The sequence below is a fragment of the Brienomyrus brachyistius genome, chromosome 11 (genome assembly GCF_023856365.1).
Source record: "Brienomyrus brachyistius isolate T26 chromosome 11, BBRACH_0.4, whole genome shotgun sequence".
In the NCBI taxonomy this organism is placed as follows: domain Eukaryota; kingdom Metazoa; phylum Chordata; class Actinopteri; order Osteoglossiformes; family Mormyridae; genus Brienomyrus; species Brienomyrus brachyistius.
In genome coordinates this window covers 22537431-22559428 of record NC_064543.1, presented here as the reverse complement: position 1 = coordinate 22559428, position 21998 = coordinate 22537431, and the positions used below count along the sequence as shown (strand labels likewise).

Below are 21998 nucleotides of genomic sequence, written 5' to 3'. Positions count from 1 at the left end.
TAAGCGGCTGTACAAAAGAAGTGCACGTATAATGTACATTAGTATTAAAAGATGCTTTAGGAAGCCGGCCTCTGGATGCTTTCATCTGAATCGCGTTGAAGCGATGCTCTTTCATGGCCGCTTGCTGAAGCTGCACCTGCTTCCCTGATTTTAATCTGAAATGCAGATTTGCCCTCTAATGTCTTTTAGACAGATTATCGCATTGCTTAACATATCAATACTCATGTAGTTAGTAAGTATATGAATGAGCGCCACAAGAGCGCGTGTCACTTCCTCCGAGTGACGGAGTGTGTGCCCGCTGTGTCTCTCGTCATTCACCATTCAGCTGCCTCTGTCGGCTCAGGGCCCATGAAGCAGGCGCTCTTAACTGCAGACATGCCCTCTGTGCCCCTGTGACACAGGTAGTTAACCTCAGTCCGGCGGTTTGGGGGGGGCGGGGGGGTATTGCAAAGGGGTTAATGCTTTGTTGTCAGCGGGATGACTGTAATTTAGGTGTCTATGAAGCGCCTGGCGATTCCTCTCGTTATTTCTGAAGATAATATCGCCTAATTTGCCAACACCTCCACCTCCGCACTTTCACTTTATTTAATTCATTCTTTCATAGGACTAACCCCCCCCCCCCCCCTCCCCAAACGACGGCCAAGGTGCGGCCTGTGCCACGGGCAGAGAGCGTCTCGGCTGCCTTTTCAGCTAATTAAAGACGCACATGAAAGAGCAGGATCCGAACGTGCTAATTACCGTTTCCTCACGCTCGGTGCTGTAGCGGCTCAGAGGCTGCCGGAAGCTGCAGATGGTGTCACCTTCGTCTTCGGCAAACCGAGTTCATCGCTGCCCCTGTTTGGCCAGATCTCATTATCTCCGTTGTCTTCAGTTCTGTGGCCAGTGGCACATATACAGGTAACTTCTGGAGTCCTTCGAACAGCAGAAAGTGGGAGCTTACGCCGGTTCTAGGTATTTCTGCATTTAAGTCATTTGCTGCAAGGCTGTACTTACCCTTCAACTTCATCTGTGCTCAGTCTGCCTCCACAACATCTTCCCAGACACCCGATATCTGTCTGTCCAAGTGGTGTGATGGGGCCAGGGAGCTGAATGTGAGGCCTTACCAAGACTGCTAGGATGCCCAGAGTATGGCTGGAGATGCCACGGTACAGAAAGTGCCTATATCAGCACTGCCTTTTGTCATTAGAAGTAGAATGTGATGGTTGGATCTTTGAGGAGTTGGGTTTAGGCTTTTCCATTAGGGTTAGGGCTTCACATGCCCAAGCAGGGGAGCTCATTTCTATAGTATTATTCTGGGGCAGGGAAATCAGAGAGCTTCTCAGGTGGGATGTGTGCCACAGGCCACATCAGGAGTAACCAAGTCGGAAAGCAGGCTTTTAGGATGCTCTCCTCACTCTACCGGCGCTCCCCAGTGATGACCCTGTGAGATCCCCCCCCCCCCTCCAAGAAATCACATCTCCCCATGGGCAGGCAGCATCACACCTAAGAGGCCACCCCAAGCGGCAGCACTGTATCTTAATCTACCTCCATCTGCACGTGGCTCATCTGTTTTGCAGCTGGCCATAATCTGCACCTGCATCTGCACTCCCTTGTGTTGGGTCTGCACCTTCCCCAAACCCTTTCACAGTGCACATCAGTTCACCATCACAGGTATACCTTTATCACATTATTTTAAAGGGTAGAACAAGTGCTGTCCCTGATATTTACCTTGAGCTGGAGCTTGCAGGACCAGCCAGCATTCTTGATGGGTGTCCTAAATATTTGGGAAGCAGAAGTGTCACGATGTGCTCAGCTGGGTAGATGACATCACGCAGCTTCATGTGGGCGACCCCCTCCTCTGCAGCTAATGAACATGGACACAGGACCTCTTGGCCTCTACTCCCCTGAAACCCGAAGCCTCCCACCGCTGGTGCTAAGTGGAGCGGTGGAGCGGAGGGCGGCCAGCTGAGCTAACAGGCTGCCTGGGTGAGATGCTGCCGTGACCTGCGGTGGTGCAATAGCAGAACGTGGCCCAATGAGGGCGCTGCTTGCAGAAAAAAATACAGCTGAATGAAAATGGCATCTGTGCGATTCTGCTGCCACAAAGATGGGTTACTCAGTGCTCATGAGTACTGTTGAATGGAAATGGCATCCATGTTAATGATGCTCACAGAGAGTGGTTACTCAGTTCTCATGAGTACTGCTGAATGTAAACAGCATCCGTGCGATACTTGGTGCCACAGAGACAGGTTACTCTGTGCTCTTGAGTATTGTTGAATGTAAACGGCATTGGTGCGATACCTGGTGTCCAGGAGATGGGTGACTTAGTACTCCTGAGTACTGCTAAATGGAAATAGTATCCTTGCGATCTCTGGTGCCACAAAGAAAGTTCAAAGAAACTCAGTTCTCATTTTTGGTGCCAAGGAGATGGGTCACTTAGTACTCAAGAGTACTACTGAATAGAAATATGTTACCTGTGTGATCTCTGGTGCCATGGAGATGGGTCACTTAGTACTCATGAGTACTACTGAATGGAAATATGTTACCTGTGTGATCCCTGATGCCATGGAGATGGGTCACTTAGTACTCATGAGTACTACTGAATGGAAATATGTTACCTGTTATCCCTGGTGCCATGGAGATGGGTTATCCAGTGTTCATGAGTACTACTGAATGGAAATATGTTACCTGTGTGATCCCTGGTGCCATGGAGATGGGTTATTCAGTGTTCTTGAGTACTGCTGAAAGGAAACTAAGTCTGTGCAATAACAGCTGCCATGGAAACTGGTTACTCAATCCACGTTTTAATCACCACAACTGGCCATAAATTTACTAATGACAAACGGTTCTGCTGCACCACAAGAAGGTATTAAATATTACAAAAATTTAAATATGTTGAAATATACATTTCATTCTTTGTTTGGATTGTGCTCTCTGGATCCATTTCTGACAACAGGGTGTTTCACTTAGACGCAAAGATTCAGTACATCACATGTACATGTCTGAGACTCATTCAGACTATACAAGCCATTGGTAGGAGATTCAGCACTCTCATCCATGGGTAGCTCTCAGCATCAGAGCTAGCATAGCATATTGCTACATTGCAATTTTTTCTGATAATTTGGGATAAAAATCTAAAAATCCCACCCCATTAGATGCTGCATGTAGAATCATGTATATGTATATCATGTACATGTATATGATTCAGCCATAACCCCAACTGCCCCATCTTCATGTATCCCCCTGCAGCTGGAGAGCTGAGGCAGAGCTGGCCAGTCGATGCCCACATATGCTTGGATGACATGAGCTGGGATGATGGTAAGGGTCTGCCATCACCTTCTTTCTCCTCTATGGAAAAAACGCTTACAAAGTAACAGGCAGGTAATGCGGCAAACTGCCATGTAATGTTAATGGATGATTCCCCGGTGTTTGTGCTGACTTTCAGGGGACTAATCCGAGTGAATGGATGAATAACCCTATGGCGCAACATCAATGTCGAACCTACAAGTTATAACATTACGTGCATAAATATCCCACTCACGAGTGCAAATGTGAAACTCGTGAGCACAGAAAAATTGTTTTTCATGCTACTGCCCTCTTCTCCTTCACCTGGTACTGTCTTTTTACCTTCTTGAATGTTTATTTCTTTCTTAATTTGAAAGAGATCCTCACATGCCTAACGGATTACCTGTGCTGGAGTGAAATTTTTGCGCTCGAGTTTTGACATGGGGGTTCATTTTGACAGTTTGGGGGTGGGCTCATGGCCATTTCTGATTGGCTGATAGCTCCTGGTTTTGTGATTGACTGCACACTATGAAGTGTTTCTCTAAAACATAAAGAGAGAAACATCGACAGGTAGTTTTAAAGCAGACTGTGGTTTATCTATCATAAAAATTATTTAATAGTCAAGCTGTTAAAATTGATGAGCACGCATTCACTGATTCCCATTGCCCGCTTGTCTGTTCCCCCCCAGCAATATAAAAAATAGGCAGCTTTTCGTATTGAGCATGTTTCACATCTGCACTTGTGAGTGGAATACTTATGCACGGGAAATGTTAAAACACTCAGGTTTGTAGTTTTCACCTGATGTTTTAGCACCCCGTAGTTTTGACATTAATGTGGCACCTCCCCTCTGCCAGAGTCTGTGCTGAGTATGAGGATTGATCCGTGTGAATGGATGAACACGGAGCTCCCGCTCATTGCATCTGTGCTGACTTTCAGAGGAGCAGGTCTACATCTACAGCTGCCGCTGTGGTGGTTCCTACGTCCTTGGGAAAGATGAAGCAGAAGAGGAATCCATCTTATGCTGTGACACCTGCTCCCTGAGTATAGAGATAAAGAGGACTTCCTGTGGATTACAGACTGTAAATGAAGATTCTCTAGACATTTGAGCACTTTAATTTTATATACATGTTCAGGATACAAACAGAATTTGGCACGTATGATGTGGCTCAGTGGATAGTGAAATCGCCTCATACCTCCCGGGTTTGGGAGCCCATGTTGCAGGGCTTCCCTCCAGGTTCTCTGGTTTCCTGCTGTAGTTCAAACTAAGTGGCATTGCTCATTTGTGTGTGTATGTGTGTGTGTGTGTGTGAGAGAGATGGGTTGGTGATTTCTTTTTTTTTTTTTGTCGACCATTTGAGTGATTTATCAGCATGTGAAGTTTCATTTAGAAAGTTTATTAAGTGTTAATCCTAGGTTACCTTTCCATCCCTAAAAAAAACATGCAAGTACTCAAACAAAACTTAAATGCCATACTGACATTTAAACTGACGCTGAGGATTAAACCATTTTAATCAAATGGGTTACTCTTTTTTTTCCCCCCCTAAAAGCAGAGAAATTTTTTAAACTAAAGCATAAATTTAAATAAAAACTTTATTGAAAAGTATCACTGTACAACATATTAGCTACTTACAATATCTTACAATACATTTACAGCCTGCAAGAAGCTTAATCCCTTGGTATAATCCTTCCAGTTGGACTCTTGCTTAGTCTTCCAAAACTGGGTGGGGGCCAAAGCTGTGAAAGGAACACAGAGGTTAAAACACAGGAAATACTTTTATTTTCGCCAAGGAAAACACGTATGTACTTCAGGATGCTTTTTAAAATCTGAATTGTATTGCATTTAAAAATATAAGAATTGTACGCTACAGCTTTAGCAGTAGATTTCTGGTTTCAGCACAGACACCGTGAGAATGCATGTAACGCAGTAATAAAGCAGAGGATTAAACTAAGATCTTCATGTTGCCACATGCAGTATGAGCTGCTTTTCAAATCCCCTCGGAAGACCTTCAGACCTCAAAGGGTAAAATGTAGCACGAGTCTTTTCTGCCTGCAGTACCTTCAAGCAAACGCGTCCTCGGATGAGGGCATAGGGCACGGGGCCGTACGCCCGTGAGTCTGTCGAGTTCCTCAGGTTATCCCCTTCCAGCCACACATGTCCTTTCGGGACCTAGATGCATAGAGCAGAATGATGTTTCAACTTTCCTTCCAGTTTACGAATGATGCCGAATCTTCTTACTCCTGCTAACTCTGCACAGAAGAACCTTTCATTTCATAAGAAACTGCTGTACACTTAAGCTTCGAGAACGTCGACTTAATGAACGGTTTTGTTATATTGTCTCTTTTCTTCCACGTTGGAAGATGTTTAGGGAACAAGGTCACAAATTTATCATTACTTCAAATGGGGTCATTAGGCTGTTTTGTTTAATTCTGCCCCATTGTAACAGAAGCAGCTTAAGCAAGGCTGGCTGTGCTCATCAGCATCCTGGGGTCTGAACCAAGGCTAGAGCTGCCAGTGGGCCCGCAACAGACCCAACCTTAATTGACTATGACATCAATTATGAACAATCTCATCACTTCAGAAGAGTAGGCTTGTCAAACATCTAATTAAGTGCTCAGTAGCATATATGTGCAGACAGGATCAACAACACATTATATTGTAATAATGGCCATCACGAAATAGGCGTCTATTTTTGTTTTCTCTAACTTTTCACAGCCCGGGCCACTGGACAAAAGTGAAGCAGAAAGTTACCCATTTCCATACATAGTGAAGGAGCTCATGTTACTGAAATAGCAAGCAGTTCAACTGAAACTACCCCTCCTCAGTCTACCCATTCATCGATCCACCCACCCATCAATCGCCTGCTTATCAGGGTCTCACTACTACGATTAGGATTTTATCAAGCAGAGATTTATTATTTAAAAAAAATGTTAAATCCAGTTAGCCTAACTTTTACAAACTTCACATTGGTACTTGTAAAACGTCTGCAAATCTTTAAGTACCAGTTGACCTCAAAGGATAAAAGGTTATGCTGACACGTGTCCAGCCTGAACATTCTCACGGCGATGGCATGCCAGCCTTTGCCTGTTAAAATAATTCCTCATTAATATGTAAGCACATGTCCCAACGGTTTGTCATCTGTTTGGCCAGAGTGTGTGCGCTCACTAATTTAAAGATGCCTATGTTCTGTGTATGTAAATCAAATGATCCCCATTTAGAGCAGATGTAAAAATTCACACCCGGTGCCATTTGGCAGTCAGCTCTGTATAAAATGTGAACTGCACTGGCAAACTGTGCTTCTATATAATAAAGCTCCTTAATCTGCTTTGTGTTTGGATTCAGGGTCATGTAATAATTTTCAGGTGTTTCCCACGTGTCGAATTATGTTTCCCCGCACGTTTTGGAAATGGATTGGACAACACTAAATGACAACTTTTTTGTGAAAGTATGCTATTTTAAATTAAATCAGCAGCGTGAACAAGGCAAAAGCCAAGTGATTATTATTTAAAAACAGAATCCCTGCTTAAATGGATGATCAGTTTACTGTAATTTAGAAAGCCAGACATGACTTGTGTGAGCCTGGATTGACTTCCTTAAATCAGCTGACATCCCAAACAGGCAGTGCATACTGTGCTTTATGTGGGACAAAAGGCCGGATGACACTAGCAATGCATTCTGGGACCTTAGCGTGGGCACATTTATCCTGCCATGTACATTTATCCTGGTAGTTCAGAGACTGCTGTCACTTTCCCGGCAAATGCCATGATTTGTACTTAAATGGAACCTGAGACCTGACACTCGGAAGCAGTGGGAACAGGGAACAGAGCTGGTGAGAATTTCGCAGAACCTCGCCTCACAAGTTCACAGGTATCCCAGAAAGGGCCCTGAAAGAGGAGGCCGCATTCAAAGGCGCAGAGCAGCTCTTTCCCCTAATGAATCGCAATATCCACCCCCCCAGAACTCAGACTTAATCTGAGTCAGACAAAAGAATCTACGCCCCCACCTCCACTCCTCATATCCCTCCCCAGGTCTTTAAAATGGCCCCCGTTTGGGCCAGGGCCACAAATGTAATTACCTCCCAGTCTGCGGGTGTCATTCAAACAAAAGGTGGCTTCAGAGCGAACCACAGGTGTTACCTCTCCTGAGGATAAAGGACCATGACCAGGAGTGCTGAGAAAAACTGCTCAATTATACCAATCTTTGCTCTTTGTAAAGTACATTTGGATTTATTGCAAATAAAGCCATCCATGGTTCCCCATGACTTCATCAGGACTGGAAAGCAGCCTGCCTCACTGTAAACAGGGAGTAAACTTACCATGAAAAACACTCTCCTGAGTAAGCAGTGAGGTAAATCAAACTCGGTATCCAACTGTAGCCTCTGCTAGCACAATGTCACCGAATAACCTGTCAGAACCTCATTGGCGTAACCCGATCCTGCGCTCCTTAATAAGCCTTTCAGTCCTTAGTGCGCCCTCAGACACGATGACTGCTTTACTGCAGATCAGGTGTCTCTGTTGTGACACACCGTTTTCAACATGCTGCAGTGAAATCACTCTTGTAAGGGGAGTCAAACTTGAGTTACCGTGGATTGTGAAGGAGCTACCTGGACTTCCTGGACAACCTGGCTGCCAGCTCATTGTGTACGTATGGCTGAATACTTAAGCTATCCCGAAATTCACCAAAAAAAAACCTTAATAAGCTAAAACTAAAAGTGCTTCTTCCTGTTAATACTACTTCATGCTGCTGTGGCTCATGAATATTACAGAGCCGGTTGATCTGCAGCTTATGCTGATTTAGCTGTGTTAAACCTGTTCTGACATAATTCAAATAAAGACCGAACAAGTCCTAATGCTCATGAATATTCATAATCACATTGTGTTCAACCAGATTCTTTTGGTTCCCAAAGTGAGGACTGAAAACAATGAGAAATGATAACCCAGTGTAGGCATTTCCTATCAAAACACAGTTTGACTAAAAGAGAGGCATTTCCCAACCAGCTGGACAGATAACGGAGACACAGAGCAGCGCTGACTCACAGCACAGACCCCATTCTGGCGATTTCCATGGCGATTCTACTGAAACAGTAGCAAGAACACTTGTCCATAGAATACACGGTGGAGGCACAGTATCAGTGGAAGGGCAGAGCACAGAAAAGTGCTGATTGGGACACACTGCAGAAGGGATCCCAGCTACGGGTACAAGCAGCATACTGACGGGGACACACTGCAGAGGGGATCCCAGCTACGGGTACAGCAGCGTGGTGACAGGGACACACTGCAGAGGGGATCCCAGCTACGGGTACAGCAGCGTACTAATGGGGACACACTGCAGAGGGAATCCCAGCTACAGGTACAGCAGCATACTGACGGGGACACACTGCAGAGGGGATTCTAGCTATGGGTACAGCAGCACACTGACGGGGCACACTATAGAGGGGATCCCAGCTACGGATACAGTAGCATGCTGACGGGGACACACTGCAGAGGGGATCCCAGCTACAGGTACAGCAGCGTACTAATGGGGACACACTGCAGAGGGGATCCCAGCTACGGGTACACCAGCGTACCGACGGGGACACACTGCAGAAGGGATCCCAGCTACGGGTACAGCAGCATACTGACGGGGACACACTGCAGAGGGGATCCCAGCTACGGGTACAGCAGCATACTGACGGGGACACACTGCAGAGGGGATCCCAGCTACGGGTACAGCAGCATACTGACAGGGACACACTACAGAGGGGATTCTAGCTACGGGTACAGCAGCGTACTGACAGGAAACCCACTGCAGAGGGGATCCTAGCTACGGGTACAGCAGTGCACTCACGGGGCACACTATAGAGGGGATCCCAGCTACGGGTACAGTAGCATGCTGACGGGTACACTCTGCAGAGGGGATCCCAGCTATGGGTACAGCAGCATGCTGACGGGTACACACTGCAGAGGGGATCCCAGCTATGGGTACAGCAGCATGCTGACGGGGACACACTGCAGAGGGGATCCCAGCTACAGGTACAGCAGTGTACTGAAAGGGACACACTGCAGAGGGGATCCAAGCTATGGATACAGCAGCATGATGACAGGGACACACTCAGGTACAGCAGTGTACTGACGGGGACACACTGCAGAGGGGATCCCAGCTACAGATACAGCAGTGTACTGAAATGGACACACTGCAGAGGGGATTCCAGCTATGGATACAGCAGCATGATGACAGGGACACACTGAGGTACTGCAGTGTACTGACGGGGACACATTGCAGAAGGGATCCCAGCTACGGGTATAGTAGCGTGATGACAGGGACACACTGCAGAGGGGATCCCAGCTACGGGTACAGCAGCATACTGACGGGGATACACTGCAGAGGGGATCCCAGCTACGGGTACAGCAGCGTGATGACAGGGACACACTGCAGAGGGGATCCCAGCTACGGGTACAGCAGCGTACCGACGGGGACACACTGCAGAGGGGATCCCAGCTACGGTTACAGCAGCGTGATGACAGGGACACACTGCAGAGGGGATCCCAGCTACGGGTACAGCAGCATACTGACGGGGACACACTGCAGAGGGGATCCCAGCTACAGGTACAGCAGCGTGATGACAGGGACACACTGCAGAGGGTATCCCAGCTACGGGTACAGCAGCATACTGACGGGGACACACTGCAGAGGGGATCCCAGCTACGGGTACAGCAGCGTCATGACGGGGACACACTGCAGAGGGGATTCCAGCTACAGGTACAGCAGTGTACTGACGGGGACACACTGCAGAGGGGATCCCAGCTACGGGTACAGCAGCATAATGACGGGGACACACTGCAGAGGGGATCCCAGCTACAGGTACAGCAGTGTACTGACGGGGACACACTGCAGAGGGGTTCCCAGCTATGGGTACAGGAGCGTCATGACGGGGACACACTGCAGAGGGGATTCCAGCTACAGGTACAGCAGTGTACTGACGGGGACACACTGCAGAGGGGATCCCAGCTACGGGTACAGCAGCATAATGACGGGGACACACTGCAGAGGGAATCCCAGCTACAGGTACAGCAGCATACTGACGGGGACACACTGCAGAGGGGATCCTAGCTATGGGTACAGCAGCATACTGACGGGGGCACACTATAGAGGGGATCCCAGCTACGGGTACAGCAGCATGCTGACGGGGACACACTGCAGAGGGGATTCTAGCTATGGGTACAGCAGCACACTGACGGGGCACACTATAGAGGGGATCCCAGCTACGGATACAGTAGCATGCTGACGGGGACACACTGCAGAGGGGATCCCAGCTACAGGTACAGCAGCGTACTAATGGGGACACACTGCAGAGGTACGGGTACACCAGCGTACCGACGGGGACACACTGCAGAAGGGATCCCAGCTACGGGTACAGCAGCATACTGACGGGGACACACTGCAGAGGGGATCCCAGCTACGGGTACAGCAGCATACTGACGGGGACACACTGCAGAGGGGATCCCAGCTACGGGTACAGCAGCATACTGACAGGGACACACTACAGAGGGGATTCTAGCTACGGGTACAGCAGCATACTGACAGGAAACCCACTGCAGAGGGGATCCTAGCTACGGGTACAGCAGTGCACTCACGGGGCACACTCTGCAGAGGGGATCCCAGCTATGGGTACAGCAGCATGCTGACGGGTACACACTGCAGAGGGGATCCCAGCTATGGGTACAGCAGCATGCTGACGGGGACACACTGCAGAGGGGATCCCAGCTACAGGTACAGCAGTGTACTGAAAGGGACACACTGCAGAGGGGATCCAAGCTATGGATACAGCAGCATGATGACAGGGACACACTCAGGTACAGCAGTGTACTGACGGGGACACACTGCAGAGGGGATCCCAGCTACAGATACAGCAGTGTACTGAAATGGACACACTGCAGAGGGGATTCCAGCTATGGATACAGCAGCATGATGACAGGGACACACTGAGGTACTGCAGTGTACTGACGGGGACACATTGCAGAAGGGATCCCAGCTACGGGTATAGTAGCGTGATGACAGGGACACACTGCAGAGGGGATCCCAGCTACGGGTACAGCAGCATACTGACGGGGATACACTGCAGAGGGGATCCCAGCTACGGGTACAGCAGCGTACCGACGGGGACACACTGCAGAGGGGATCCCAGCTACGGTTACAGCAGCGTGATGACAGGGACACACTGCAGAGGGGATCCCAGCTACGGTTACAGCAGCGTGATGACAGGGACACACTGCAGAGGGGATCCCAGCTACGGGTACAGCAGCATACTGACGGGGACACACTGCAGAGGGGATCCCAGCTACGGGTACAGCAGCGTGATGACAGGGACACACTGCAGAGGGTATCCCAGCTACGGGTACAGCAGCATACTGACGGGGACACACTGCAGAGGGGATCCCAGCTACGGGTACAGCAACATACTGATGGGGACACACTGCAGAGGGGATCCCAGCTACGGGTACAGCAGCGTCATGACGGGGACACACTGCAGAGGGGATTCCAGCTACAGATACAGCAGTGTACTGACGGGGACACACTGCAGAGGGGATCCCAGCTACGGGTACAGCAGCATAATGACGGGGACACACTGCAGAGGGGATCCCAGCTACAGGTACAGCAGTGTACTGACGGGGACACACTGCAGAGGGGTTCCCAGCTATGGGTACAGGAGCGTCATGACGGGGACACACTGCAGAGGGGATTCCAGCTACAGGTACAGCAGTGTACTGACGGGGACACACTGCAGAGGGGATCCCAGCTACGGGTACAGCAGCATAATGACGGGGACACACTGCAGAGGGGATCCCAGCTACGGGTACAGCAGCATATTGATGGGGACACACTGCAGAGGGGATCCCAGCTACGGGTACAGCAGCGTACTGACGGGGACACACTGCAGAGGGGATCCCAGCCACTTAAAGGAGATTTTTCACAATGACGGGATCACGCTCAACAAGTCATGCATCTGACACTGATCTTTACTGGAGACCTTTTACTCTACTGTGGATGTAAGAAGAAGCTGAGAACACAGTGAAACATTTTGTGGGTTACATTAAGTATCTTCAATCCTCTCCATGCGACTCCACAGGGGTATGAGTGTGTCTCTGTACGAGCAGTTTTCACTCTATAGGCTTCTACGAAATATTAAAAGTGGACATTGGGTGTGTGTACTGCCAGTAATATAGCTGCGATCCGGGCTGTCACTTTGTTTACGACTGAAAACAGCTACCAAAGCAACGATTTACTACACGAGCCTGTCCATCAGCTCATCCACTCAGCTGTCACTAATGCTAACAGCCTTCAAAGAAATTGCAGAGCCAGCTGCAGACAGTGAAGGGAAAATAATAACGAAAAGCAATAACAGTCGTTTCTACAAGATAGTGGGCTCTCAAATCCTAGCTTTAATATAGATTTGAAAAAATGTTGATAAAATAGATTTACAATAAATATGTCGGCATGCTCACAACACATGAAAAAACACACGACCACAGAAACACATCACAATGATACAACTAAAACAAAGACTGATACTCACGTAAGTGTGGGTTTTAAATGTATCTGACGGGCTGCTGGCGCACACTTTGTCTCCTTCTAATCCAATTACTCTTTTACAAATATTCATCCTTGGATCAAAAGGACTTTTGACAATCACAATATCTCCCCTGAGAATGAATCAATTAACATTCAGTCGAAGTAGAAAGCAATAAGGATTATCTTAGCACATGAATTTAAAAAACCATTTGTTCAATTAAAATGCTTATAAGGGAAACCATGAACACCACACTGTTCATATATTTGAAGTAGGTGCAATTTATATGCAATTTTTTAGTCATGAGCCAAAATTCTGAACATTTCCATGTTACATAGCAATTCTGAAAAAAAGGTTTTACTACTTGAATTGGGATGATTTTAATTGGTGAATGTGAATGTTTAATGACTGAATACAATACTCACTTTTCGATTCGGTAAAAATGGCGACTCAGCCGCTCTGAGAAGACTAGGTCATGGTTGATGATGGTGGGCTCCATAGATGGTCCGGAACACTGTAATAAACAGCAGACATCTCACTGAGACAATACATCAAACGCAAAGCGGCAGACTGGGCGGTGGGCAGGGAGCACGTACCACCACCAATTCTCCAATGTACTCTAGCGTGCAATGAGCGATGCAGCCATATTGGATGGTAAAGCCCACAAATGCCAGACTTTTTCCTACTGCACGTCTCAGCATATTAAGACCTGGGGGAAGGAAGAGAGGAAAACCACGAGCTCACACATTCATCTGCACAATCACAGCATGCTCTTTAACATGGATAAGCGCTCGTTAAAGCTCAGTGTATCACAGAGAAAAGGGACATTACAAAAGAGCTACAAGTGCCACCGGACATAAAGTTTCCAGTGGAACTGGGATCTGAGGTAAAGGGATGCATTAATATTTGTTACCTAGACAGCATTATAGCAGATTTAACTCCATCTGCACGTTATACAAAAAAATCTATAGGGTGAAGTTTGTGGTTAGCCACACAAGACTATGAAGCTCCTGGTGACAATAGATGGCTCATTTAGGGAAAAGGTAACAGTTGCAATCATGCAAAGAAACAATCACCTTGCTTTTTGATCCACTCATCCTCCAGCTGCAGTACAGGGCCACTAACACCAGCATGCACGACAAATTCACCACAATCTTTTACTTTGATGCCGTACTCCCATTTCACCCGCCAATGATGGCCAGGTCAGCTCTGGCCAAGCAGCCGGCATTCAGTACACGAGGAGTCGAACACTGCCCCCTGCAGTCAGCCAACAGGCCACAGGCCGGCATCCGCCCGAGCCTGACGATGACACCAGACCCATGTTTCTAGAAATATGGCTTTGCTTAGTGGGATAGATAATGGCACCTTGTCAGAAGACAAAGGCAACCCAGCACACTGCTGATTTTTGCTCAGTCACCACAACCTAGCTGATTGGGAGAGCGAGTCTTAAACCTTATGAAAACATACCATTTCGATCAGATCAACCAGACAGGCTTCTGATGGACTCCAATGTATGGCAGCTAAAGCTAACAACCATATCCATTAAAGGTGCCAGCCCTCAAATCCATAATACTTCGTCCCTGAAGATGACAACACTGACATGGACAAGACGAGTCCCCCCCCTTATTTAAATGCCCCATGAAGAAGTGCATCTGTGGCGGGAGAGTGAAATGAAGGGGACGCCTGGGCCTCCATCAGCCAGTCAGTAATAAATTCTGCACTTTCTTCACGTAGCCCTGTTGATGGCATTAACCACAGCAAGCAGAGCGGAAATCGCTTTGAGCTTCATGAATGACGTCCCAGAGATGGGAAGGGATTAGGCGCCGCGCGCTGCCAGTTACAGCGCCAGGTGGCTCACTCCCTCGCCAAGGTGTCACACTTAATCCCATTACGGCGCCACTACATCTCAGACATCGAAATGATCCACAACCCCAAAACGCTCAAAACACACAAACACGTTTCTTCATTCCGGCTCTTTCCGAGCGGCTGCAAGCGGCTTCACCTGAAAGGTGTCGCAGTCCACAGGCCACCCTGCCGTTTTAGTGGACCCGCTGCCTGCTCGCCGGTGCCAATCTTGATCCAATTTCGCCGTGCCGGTGGCCCCTTATTCCCTTTCCAATGATACATCTGCTCCAAAATCCCACTGCTACAAATCAGGATTAATCCTAGCTGGGACCTCATGTTGATCCCGTCTTCCAAACATGTCGCAGGTTTCCCCTCTTCCACAGTCTCTCAAGTCTCTGGGGAATGACCTTAAGTCCCAGATCTGCTTAGAAGAATAGGGCAGGGATCACAAAACATGACCCCCAGAACCTTGATATCGCTATATTCCGACCCGTGGGGCTTTTGTCATAGGTGAAGATTAGGACTTTGCATAATAAGATTACACGGCAAGTGAATGATATCAAGGGAAGATCCATATGCGGCCGCCTGGTTTTCACTGGCCCGCTCTGCCTTGGGAGGACCACTGCGCTTTACATGGGATTCGTTCAAAATGAGATGGCCATTCCCAGCCTCTGCAATCACAGATTAGATCTCTATTAGCAACAGGCCAGGCGTCTGCTTGGGAATTCTCTGCTGTGATGGACATGATGAATGTTTTATGCAGCGCCCGGTCGTCTTGGTTACATGCGAAATGCACAAAAAAAATCATAAACGGTAAAGTAAAGAAGCTAGAGCGGTCACGATTACTTGTTTATTGAAATGCTTTCATTAAAATTATCCTTCTCGATTATTTGCCAGTTTGTCAGAATAGAAGCCGCTTAACACGAGGGTCCAAATAAAGAGCGAAAGCATCATTTGTGTGGAAGCACTTCACATTAAAGGTGAATGAAAATGCAGCCGTCTGTCCGTGTTGCAAAGCAGAACTTGAATATCACCACAGCAAGCCTGCCATGCAAATCTTAAAAGAAAACATTCAGGTTAGACTCATCCAATTAATGTGAGGATAGCCACACATAAGTGCAATTCGGCATTTTGGAGTAGCCTAGCCTGTTTTTGTCATCACTTAAATTATATTGCATAATTTGCTTTATGTCATATTAATTGCTGCCGAGACAAAGCCTATAACCTCGTTACTGAGCCACGTCATCTTAAACAATATAGTACATAACCATATAATATTTTTTGTGAGTACTGTGCATTTTTGAGGGCTGAATGATACTGCAAAAAGTTCAGAGTTTTCAAAGTGATATCCAAGAGTTTAAAATTAACTATATAACCAACAGAACTTATCTACTAACAAAGCCTGTAAAATAAGTTGGTGGTACTGCCATTAGTTGTTCCAAAAGACACACAGCAGTGCCGACAAATCACTTGCTTTTGCTGAATATCATCTTCATGGAATACAAAATATTCTGTCTAGGAAGATAATTCAAGCAACTCTTGTTCACTTTTCTCCGATTCACTCATCTTTGCTTAATTTCTTGTGAACATGCCAAACATTCTGAGTGAATATAGCAGCAAGGTGGAAAATGAGAGAGCTCATGTAAAAGCGGCAAACAGAATGTTTTGTTTTTTATTCATAAACTGAACCAGTGACTGGTAGTGTATTTCATAAAGTGCTGTTTTTTATTCTTGTTAAGCATTGGAAAGTTGAGAGAACAACTGTAAATGAAAGTATAAGTCAAATAAGTTTCCTTTATAACATGGAAAGAGTATGTAACAGTGCATGTCTGACATCCTATTAGCTGGATATATGGTGATAGCAGAGTCAAATTCTAGGCTGTCCTTTAACATTAAATGCACTAGCTAACTGTTTCATCCTAAGAAACTGAGCAGTAATTGATACCCCTTGTAGAAAGAATGCCGGAAATTTTCTCTGCTGTTATAACTGCTAGAGGTTAATTTGATGAATCAAAGATTCAAAAGGTATTCAAATGGTGAACATACTGTACATTTTTTGTTGGCAAAGAATATGGAGTGTTTTTTTTTTTGGTAAATGTTAAGTGGAGTAACATGCAAATGCAGAACTCAGCACTGTATGTGCAAAAACTTGGTAGTGTACACTAGATAATGCTGAAAAGCGGAATCATTAAAATTGCAAAGCTTTCTAAATTTTGTTTCCTATAACTGACCAAAAATGTTTCAGTGCCACTTATTGATGGTTTGAAGTGAACCTAGCAGACTATTGCAGTCCTTGCGATGTGAGAGTTCCATGTGCATGAAATGCCATAACAATATTAACATCGCACTTTGTATTGAGGGTGGCACAGTGTGGAGTCTGCATGTTTTCCCCGTGTGTATGTATGGCTTTTCAGCAGATTCTCCCATTTCCTTCTACTGTCATGCAACTTAAATGAACTGGAGTGCCTAAATTCACTGTATGTGTGAGTGAGTGTGAACCCTTCAATATTTCCTTAGTTCCTGCATTGTATTGCTATGTATGTATTATAAAAATTAATATAGATTAGATAGATTATTGGATTATTGATGTAATCGATAGTGACAGCCCTAAAACAAACAAGCACATTGTTCTTCCAGCCTTAATATTCTTATATGAATGGTCAAAGACAAAAGAATGGTAGCAGCAATAAGCACATCACAGAGCAGAAAGAAATCAAGATGTAGTGAATCAGTGAGATGATTAAAGTCCGATGCTACTGTGATGATGTAGCAATAGTTTGTTAATGCATCTTGTGTGTCAATGTGTTACTACAGTTCAACTAAATGTGAATAAATATGGCAGGCAGCTCATTTTTGGGTTCCCAGCCTTTTAAAGACATTGCTTGGTACCTTTCAGATCGAATTAAAGCAGCTTATAAAAGAGGATGACAAAGAAGATGCATTTGTGTTTCCCAAGCCCTGATTCTGAGGAATACCAGGAATACTTAGTGACAAGGGGGGCAGGCATGTGAAAGCACCATCACTGCCACAGTGTGACACAGAGGCATTGTCATTCAAGAATGCAGCCGGTCAGAAAAGCCCAAGTCGATGGGGATGTAGCCTGCTTGGGATGCTGGCAGGGACAAAGTGACATGGGGATGAAACCCACTCAGGATGCTAGCAGGGACAAAGGGACCTGGAGACATGGTCTGCTCGGGATGCTAGCAGATACAAAGGGACATGGGGATGCAGCCTATTTAGGATGCTGACAGGGAAAAAGGGACATGGGGACGCAGCCCGCTTGGCATGCTGGCAGATGCAAAGGGATATGGGGAAGCAGCCCGCTCAGGATGCTAGCAGGGACAAAGGGACATGAGGACGCAGTCCAACCCAGCTTGGAGGCACATGTCAAAGAGGACTCTGGGCAGCAGATTCTGGGGGTGAAGGTGCAAGATTAGAGAACATGTCAAAATATTATTCTCATTGCCTACCTGGGTACCCTGTGAACATGCCAAGCAAGACAGAAGAGACGTACAACGACTCATGTAACCTGGGGCTCTGCCAATAAGGCACGGCCATGCGACCTCACATCCAACAGCACTCAGGCCACTTCAAACTGTTTGCATGTGAGATGCTCTGCTGATGCTGAGAATCGTTATTTAAGGGTGTCTGCGAAAACCTACAGCAAATCACAGGCAAGCACCAAAAATTCACCTACAGAATGATCACTGCTACATCATGTGTCTCCAGCAATGGAAATCGGTATCAAGAACATTTGCATAGGATCTAAACATTACGCTAATCCATTCATATAACAGCAATCCACAGACAACATGCAATGTCCTTACAAGTCAGGCGTCCCTTTGTCTTTCATAAGCAGGAACAATGCTGAAACATCTGAACCAGCTTTATTAATGTGATGCCTAATTAACGCCTATCACATCCGTTGTCAAATAATCCTCCCTCAGTATCTGAAATCAGAAGCAGAGCCATCAAAGGTAGTATCAGATAAGAATCTCCCCCATTATTATTAGAATCAGCAGGTGCCCCCAGCATCTGGTTGCAGGGTAGGGATTGCTATCCAGCATTCTCCATCTACAGACCACCAGTGCAGCTAGATGGGAGAAGGGGACCCACATTAAAAGCTCACATGAGCCCTTCTCTCATTTAATGACTAAAGTAGACAATCAAGTAAAAAGGGCTCCAGACTGCGACATAGCTAAGAAGATTATAAGACATCTTCCACTCACAACCAGTTACACTTAACAGTGCAACCTGGTGGCCACAGGATGGGGTAGCAGGCCCTCTTCCCTTCAGGTTCAGTAAGGGGCCAGTGTACGTGGGACATGGACTGAAATGCTAGGCCCACAATTCACTACATCATCAGCACAACCAGGTTCAGATCATCCAAGCAACCCTGTGATAACAGACTAGAAGGCAAAGTAGTCAAATGACAAATAAGTGACGTGTCCATACACAAAACTACGAAAGATCAGTGCTGCCACTAATATAAATAGCACTAAATGCACATTATTCATTCGGATCCTGTTTTTAAATTTCTTTGTGTGTTTCTTTCCATTTCATTTTGGGGGAAGTTCACCCATTTTGCACAATGACTCCGGGCATGAATATTATCTCCGTTGTTATTGTTACAGTGTCATTGCCACTAAAAGTACTTGCAGATCTTATTGAGCTACCCAACTCTTAACTTTCATTAGATTTGATTTTCAGAGTCAAACCTTTCAACCCCCTCCAGAAGCCACCTTCCAAAACAAATTTTGCATTTTTGTAACACATGTTTTTTATCCATAACTTCTGCTCCATAATCACCAGTTAACAGAATTATCAAATATCAATATTTTTAGGGTCATTTGGAAATTTCACATACAACCAGAAAAAGATGACTGTCACACAAAAAAAACATCTCCTAAAAATAAATTCTTCTCAGAACAAAAGCATACCTCTGAAATCAGCCATGGATGATGAACTATGACATTTCTTTCAATTTGAACCGAACAAACTTAAAACTCCTAGCTACAATCATATTCAAACTCTTGTTATGTAGTACAGAAATTCAATTCTTTCAATAAAATGTTTGATGTTAAGAGGGTTTGTGCTACATATCATCAGAAATCATCAGCCAACAAAAATGTTAAAAATATACATCAAGGAGATCATAATACATTCAATAACTTATTATTAGGAAACAATAATTCTACTGAAATAATTAAGTAAAGCTTTATTTATAAGATGCTTTTCACAGACAAAAGTCAAAAAGCATTGTACTCGTCCAAAGCAATCAACCTTACAGTACATAAACAATAAAATATGTAAAAAATTAAAACATTAATGCAAATTTCATGTAGTATATTTAGCCATGTTCCAACCTGGATAAGCATAATAAAAAAGTTAAACGGGGCTAGGGTGGTAGGACAGATACTAGGACATAAATTCTAAACTAAAAATGAATCAGAATATAAACTAACATTAAAAGTTATGTTTACAGTAAGTAATTACTAAAATAAATTGTCCAACTTCACATTCCTTTCTATTACACAAGGACTGTTTCTTCATACCAAGTCAGATATGTACATTTCTTTTTCAGTTAGTGGTATATTGAAGCTGCTGTCAAAACACCCAAACAGTTCCTGCTAAAAGCACTTCAGAAATGCACCCTGATTCTCCAACAAAAATCCCCTCACATTTTACTATTAAACAGGAGAACATTGAGAACATGCTCATGAAAGAGCACTGCATAAAATACATTTGGGGTGTAGCGTGACAGACCAAAACTGGCACACAGCATGCTCACCTTTGTCAAAGCCAGCTACAAAAGATAGTGTCCACATCTATGCCATGTTATTAATCGTGAATTGGTTTCCTACAATTCCTAGCAGTATAGAAGGTTTAAAATACCTTCTATTTCTGCATCATGATGTAGGATTTCAATTGTGTGACACTTGTTGGCACTTAATGGAACGCTGAACTTTGTTTCTATAGACAAAGCAAGAACCAGTGAGCCGGTGAGGCTGGTCTGGCGTGTGACATTTCCAGGCCAACACTCAGACCCACTCCAGCCCTGGATTACCTAGGATCATATCTCTGCATAACTTGTGCAAAGATTTTATGAAGCTTGGAACCATGGAAACACAAACAAATGGGCATATTTGCCTCATGTGTATGCTATTTTGCACAAAAGTATCTGCTAAATAAAATTAATGTAAAGACCCCACATGTCAGTGTGTAATAGATGGTTCTGCTAGAGATGCAAGGCTGAACTCCGAACAGGGGCTGAACTCTGCTTTAACACGGATTTATGGCGATACTGTGTGTATGCGGCGGTGGCCCCTGTTAGTTATAACTCTGAGATGAGACAGGTCAAATCCCACGGCTGCCAGAATAACCAATAATCAATGCTGGGTCTTTAAGTAACTCACTTAAGCCCCGCCCCCCAGACTACTCCAGGGCTGCCAGAATGGCTGACAATGTGCTCTAATCCTAATAGATTCTAGCTACAATGTTTTTCATGTGACAAATTCAAACTCAGAAACAGATACTGGGAAGTAAGCACATTAACTGGAGGAAAATGTACAAACTGGTTCAAAACACTTAAGATATAACTAAAGGATATTTCTTACTCCTTTTGCCAACTTATGCCCTGTCTTTATCTCTTTCAAAAACCGCACTGAAATGAAAAGTAAAAATTCCAAAGGTAAATTTCATCCTCAATTTTGTCCTAGAAGCCTTCAGAAAACCACTAGGCACCAAAATAAAGCTTAACAAACTAAGTTTTTCAAGAGATTTGTAGCGAAATCGCTCACACAACGGTGAAAATGAAAGTCAGGACCCCACTCATCAAGTCGGGAGGTCCCCTAATAGCCATGTCTAAACAAACCGTTAATGATAAGAAATTGAATGTGTGCGTTTATTTGGTATCGGGGGAAAAAAATACACATTCTGACTTATTAGATCTAACCTGAGCCAATTTCCAATTTTACCTGCCGGTACCAATCGACAGAAGATTGGCATGTTTCCTGTCCACATACATCACAGGGGTGCGACAGTTTTCGCACTATTTTGTTTTCGTATAAAATAAAGTTTAATGCTAGCCGAATGCGGTATCCTGCTATCGGTCAGGTAGTTACAATAGGCTAGACATTTTATGCAATGAAATCCGCTCGTTGGCTACCTTAACAGCTGCATGCTGCTCTGTATATTTCATTACAAAAACTCACCTTTAAATCTTCAAAACACTGTTTTAACCTTAAGCTGAGTTTGACACCTAGTAATGTGTCATTCTACTCATACACACAATTCGGATGTAACGGAGCAAAGTAGACGTCTGGCGGTGCCTCCCGAATAAAC

At 45.4% G+C, this 21998-nt stretch overlaps 3 protein-coding genes across 9 annotated transcripts in view; 2 read left to right on the top strand and 1 right to left on the bottom strand.

Annotated features, from left to right (window-relative positions):
• Positions 1–6587, top strand: part of dnajc24 (DnaJ (Hsp40) homolog, subfamily C, member 24) — a 21710-nt gene extending 15123 nt beyond the window's left edge. Inside the window, exons 4-5 of one of the 2 annotated variants that reach the window (XM_049030907.1) lie at positions 3229–3297; positions 4201–6587. In XM_049030907.1, coding sequence (XP_048886864.1) covers positions 3229–3297; positions 4201–4370 — 239 coding nt within the window. In that variant the 3' untranslated portion in view covers positions 4371–6587. Of the gene's footprint in view, positions 1–3228; positions 3298–4118 lie in introns of both variants that reach the window. The other variant, XM_049030909.1, reaches the window with a different exon arrangement.
• On the bottom strand, positions 4837–21998 carry immp1l (inner mitochondrial membrane peptidase subunit 1). Its single transcript, XM_049030906.1, has 6 exons — positions 21869–21998; positions 13406–13518; positions 13235–13323; positions 12816–12942; positions 5321–5431; positions 4837–4998 (listed from the first exon to the last, which is right to left on the bottom strand). The coding sequence occupies exons 2-6, from the start codon at positions 13508–13510 to the stop codon at positions 4930–4932; spliced, it is 501 nt and encodes a 166-aa protein (XP_048886863.1). The 5' UTR covers positions 13511–13518; positions 21869–21998; the 3' UTR covers positions 4837–4929.
• LOC125751721 (prisilkin-39-like) lies at positions 8457–10972 on the top strand. 6 transcript variants are annotated; one of them, XM_049030905.1, is made up of 3 exons: positions 8514–8519; positions 9319–9353; positions 9386–10972. In XM_049030905.1, exon 3 carries the CDS (start codon positions 9426–9428, stop codon positions 10524–10526), a length of 1101 nt encoding a protein of 366 aa, XP_048886862.1. In that variant the 5' UTR covers positions 8514–8519; positions 9319–9353; positions 9386–9425; the 3' UTR covers positions 10527–10972. The 6 variants fall into 6 exon arrangements, with proteins under 6 accessions (XP_048886860.1, XP_048886862.1, XP_048886861.1 ...); XM_049030904.1 differs by lacking the exon at positions 8514–8519 and adding an exon at positions 8565–8570; XM_049030900.1 differs by lacking the exon at positions 8514–8519 and adding an exon at positions 9008–9028.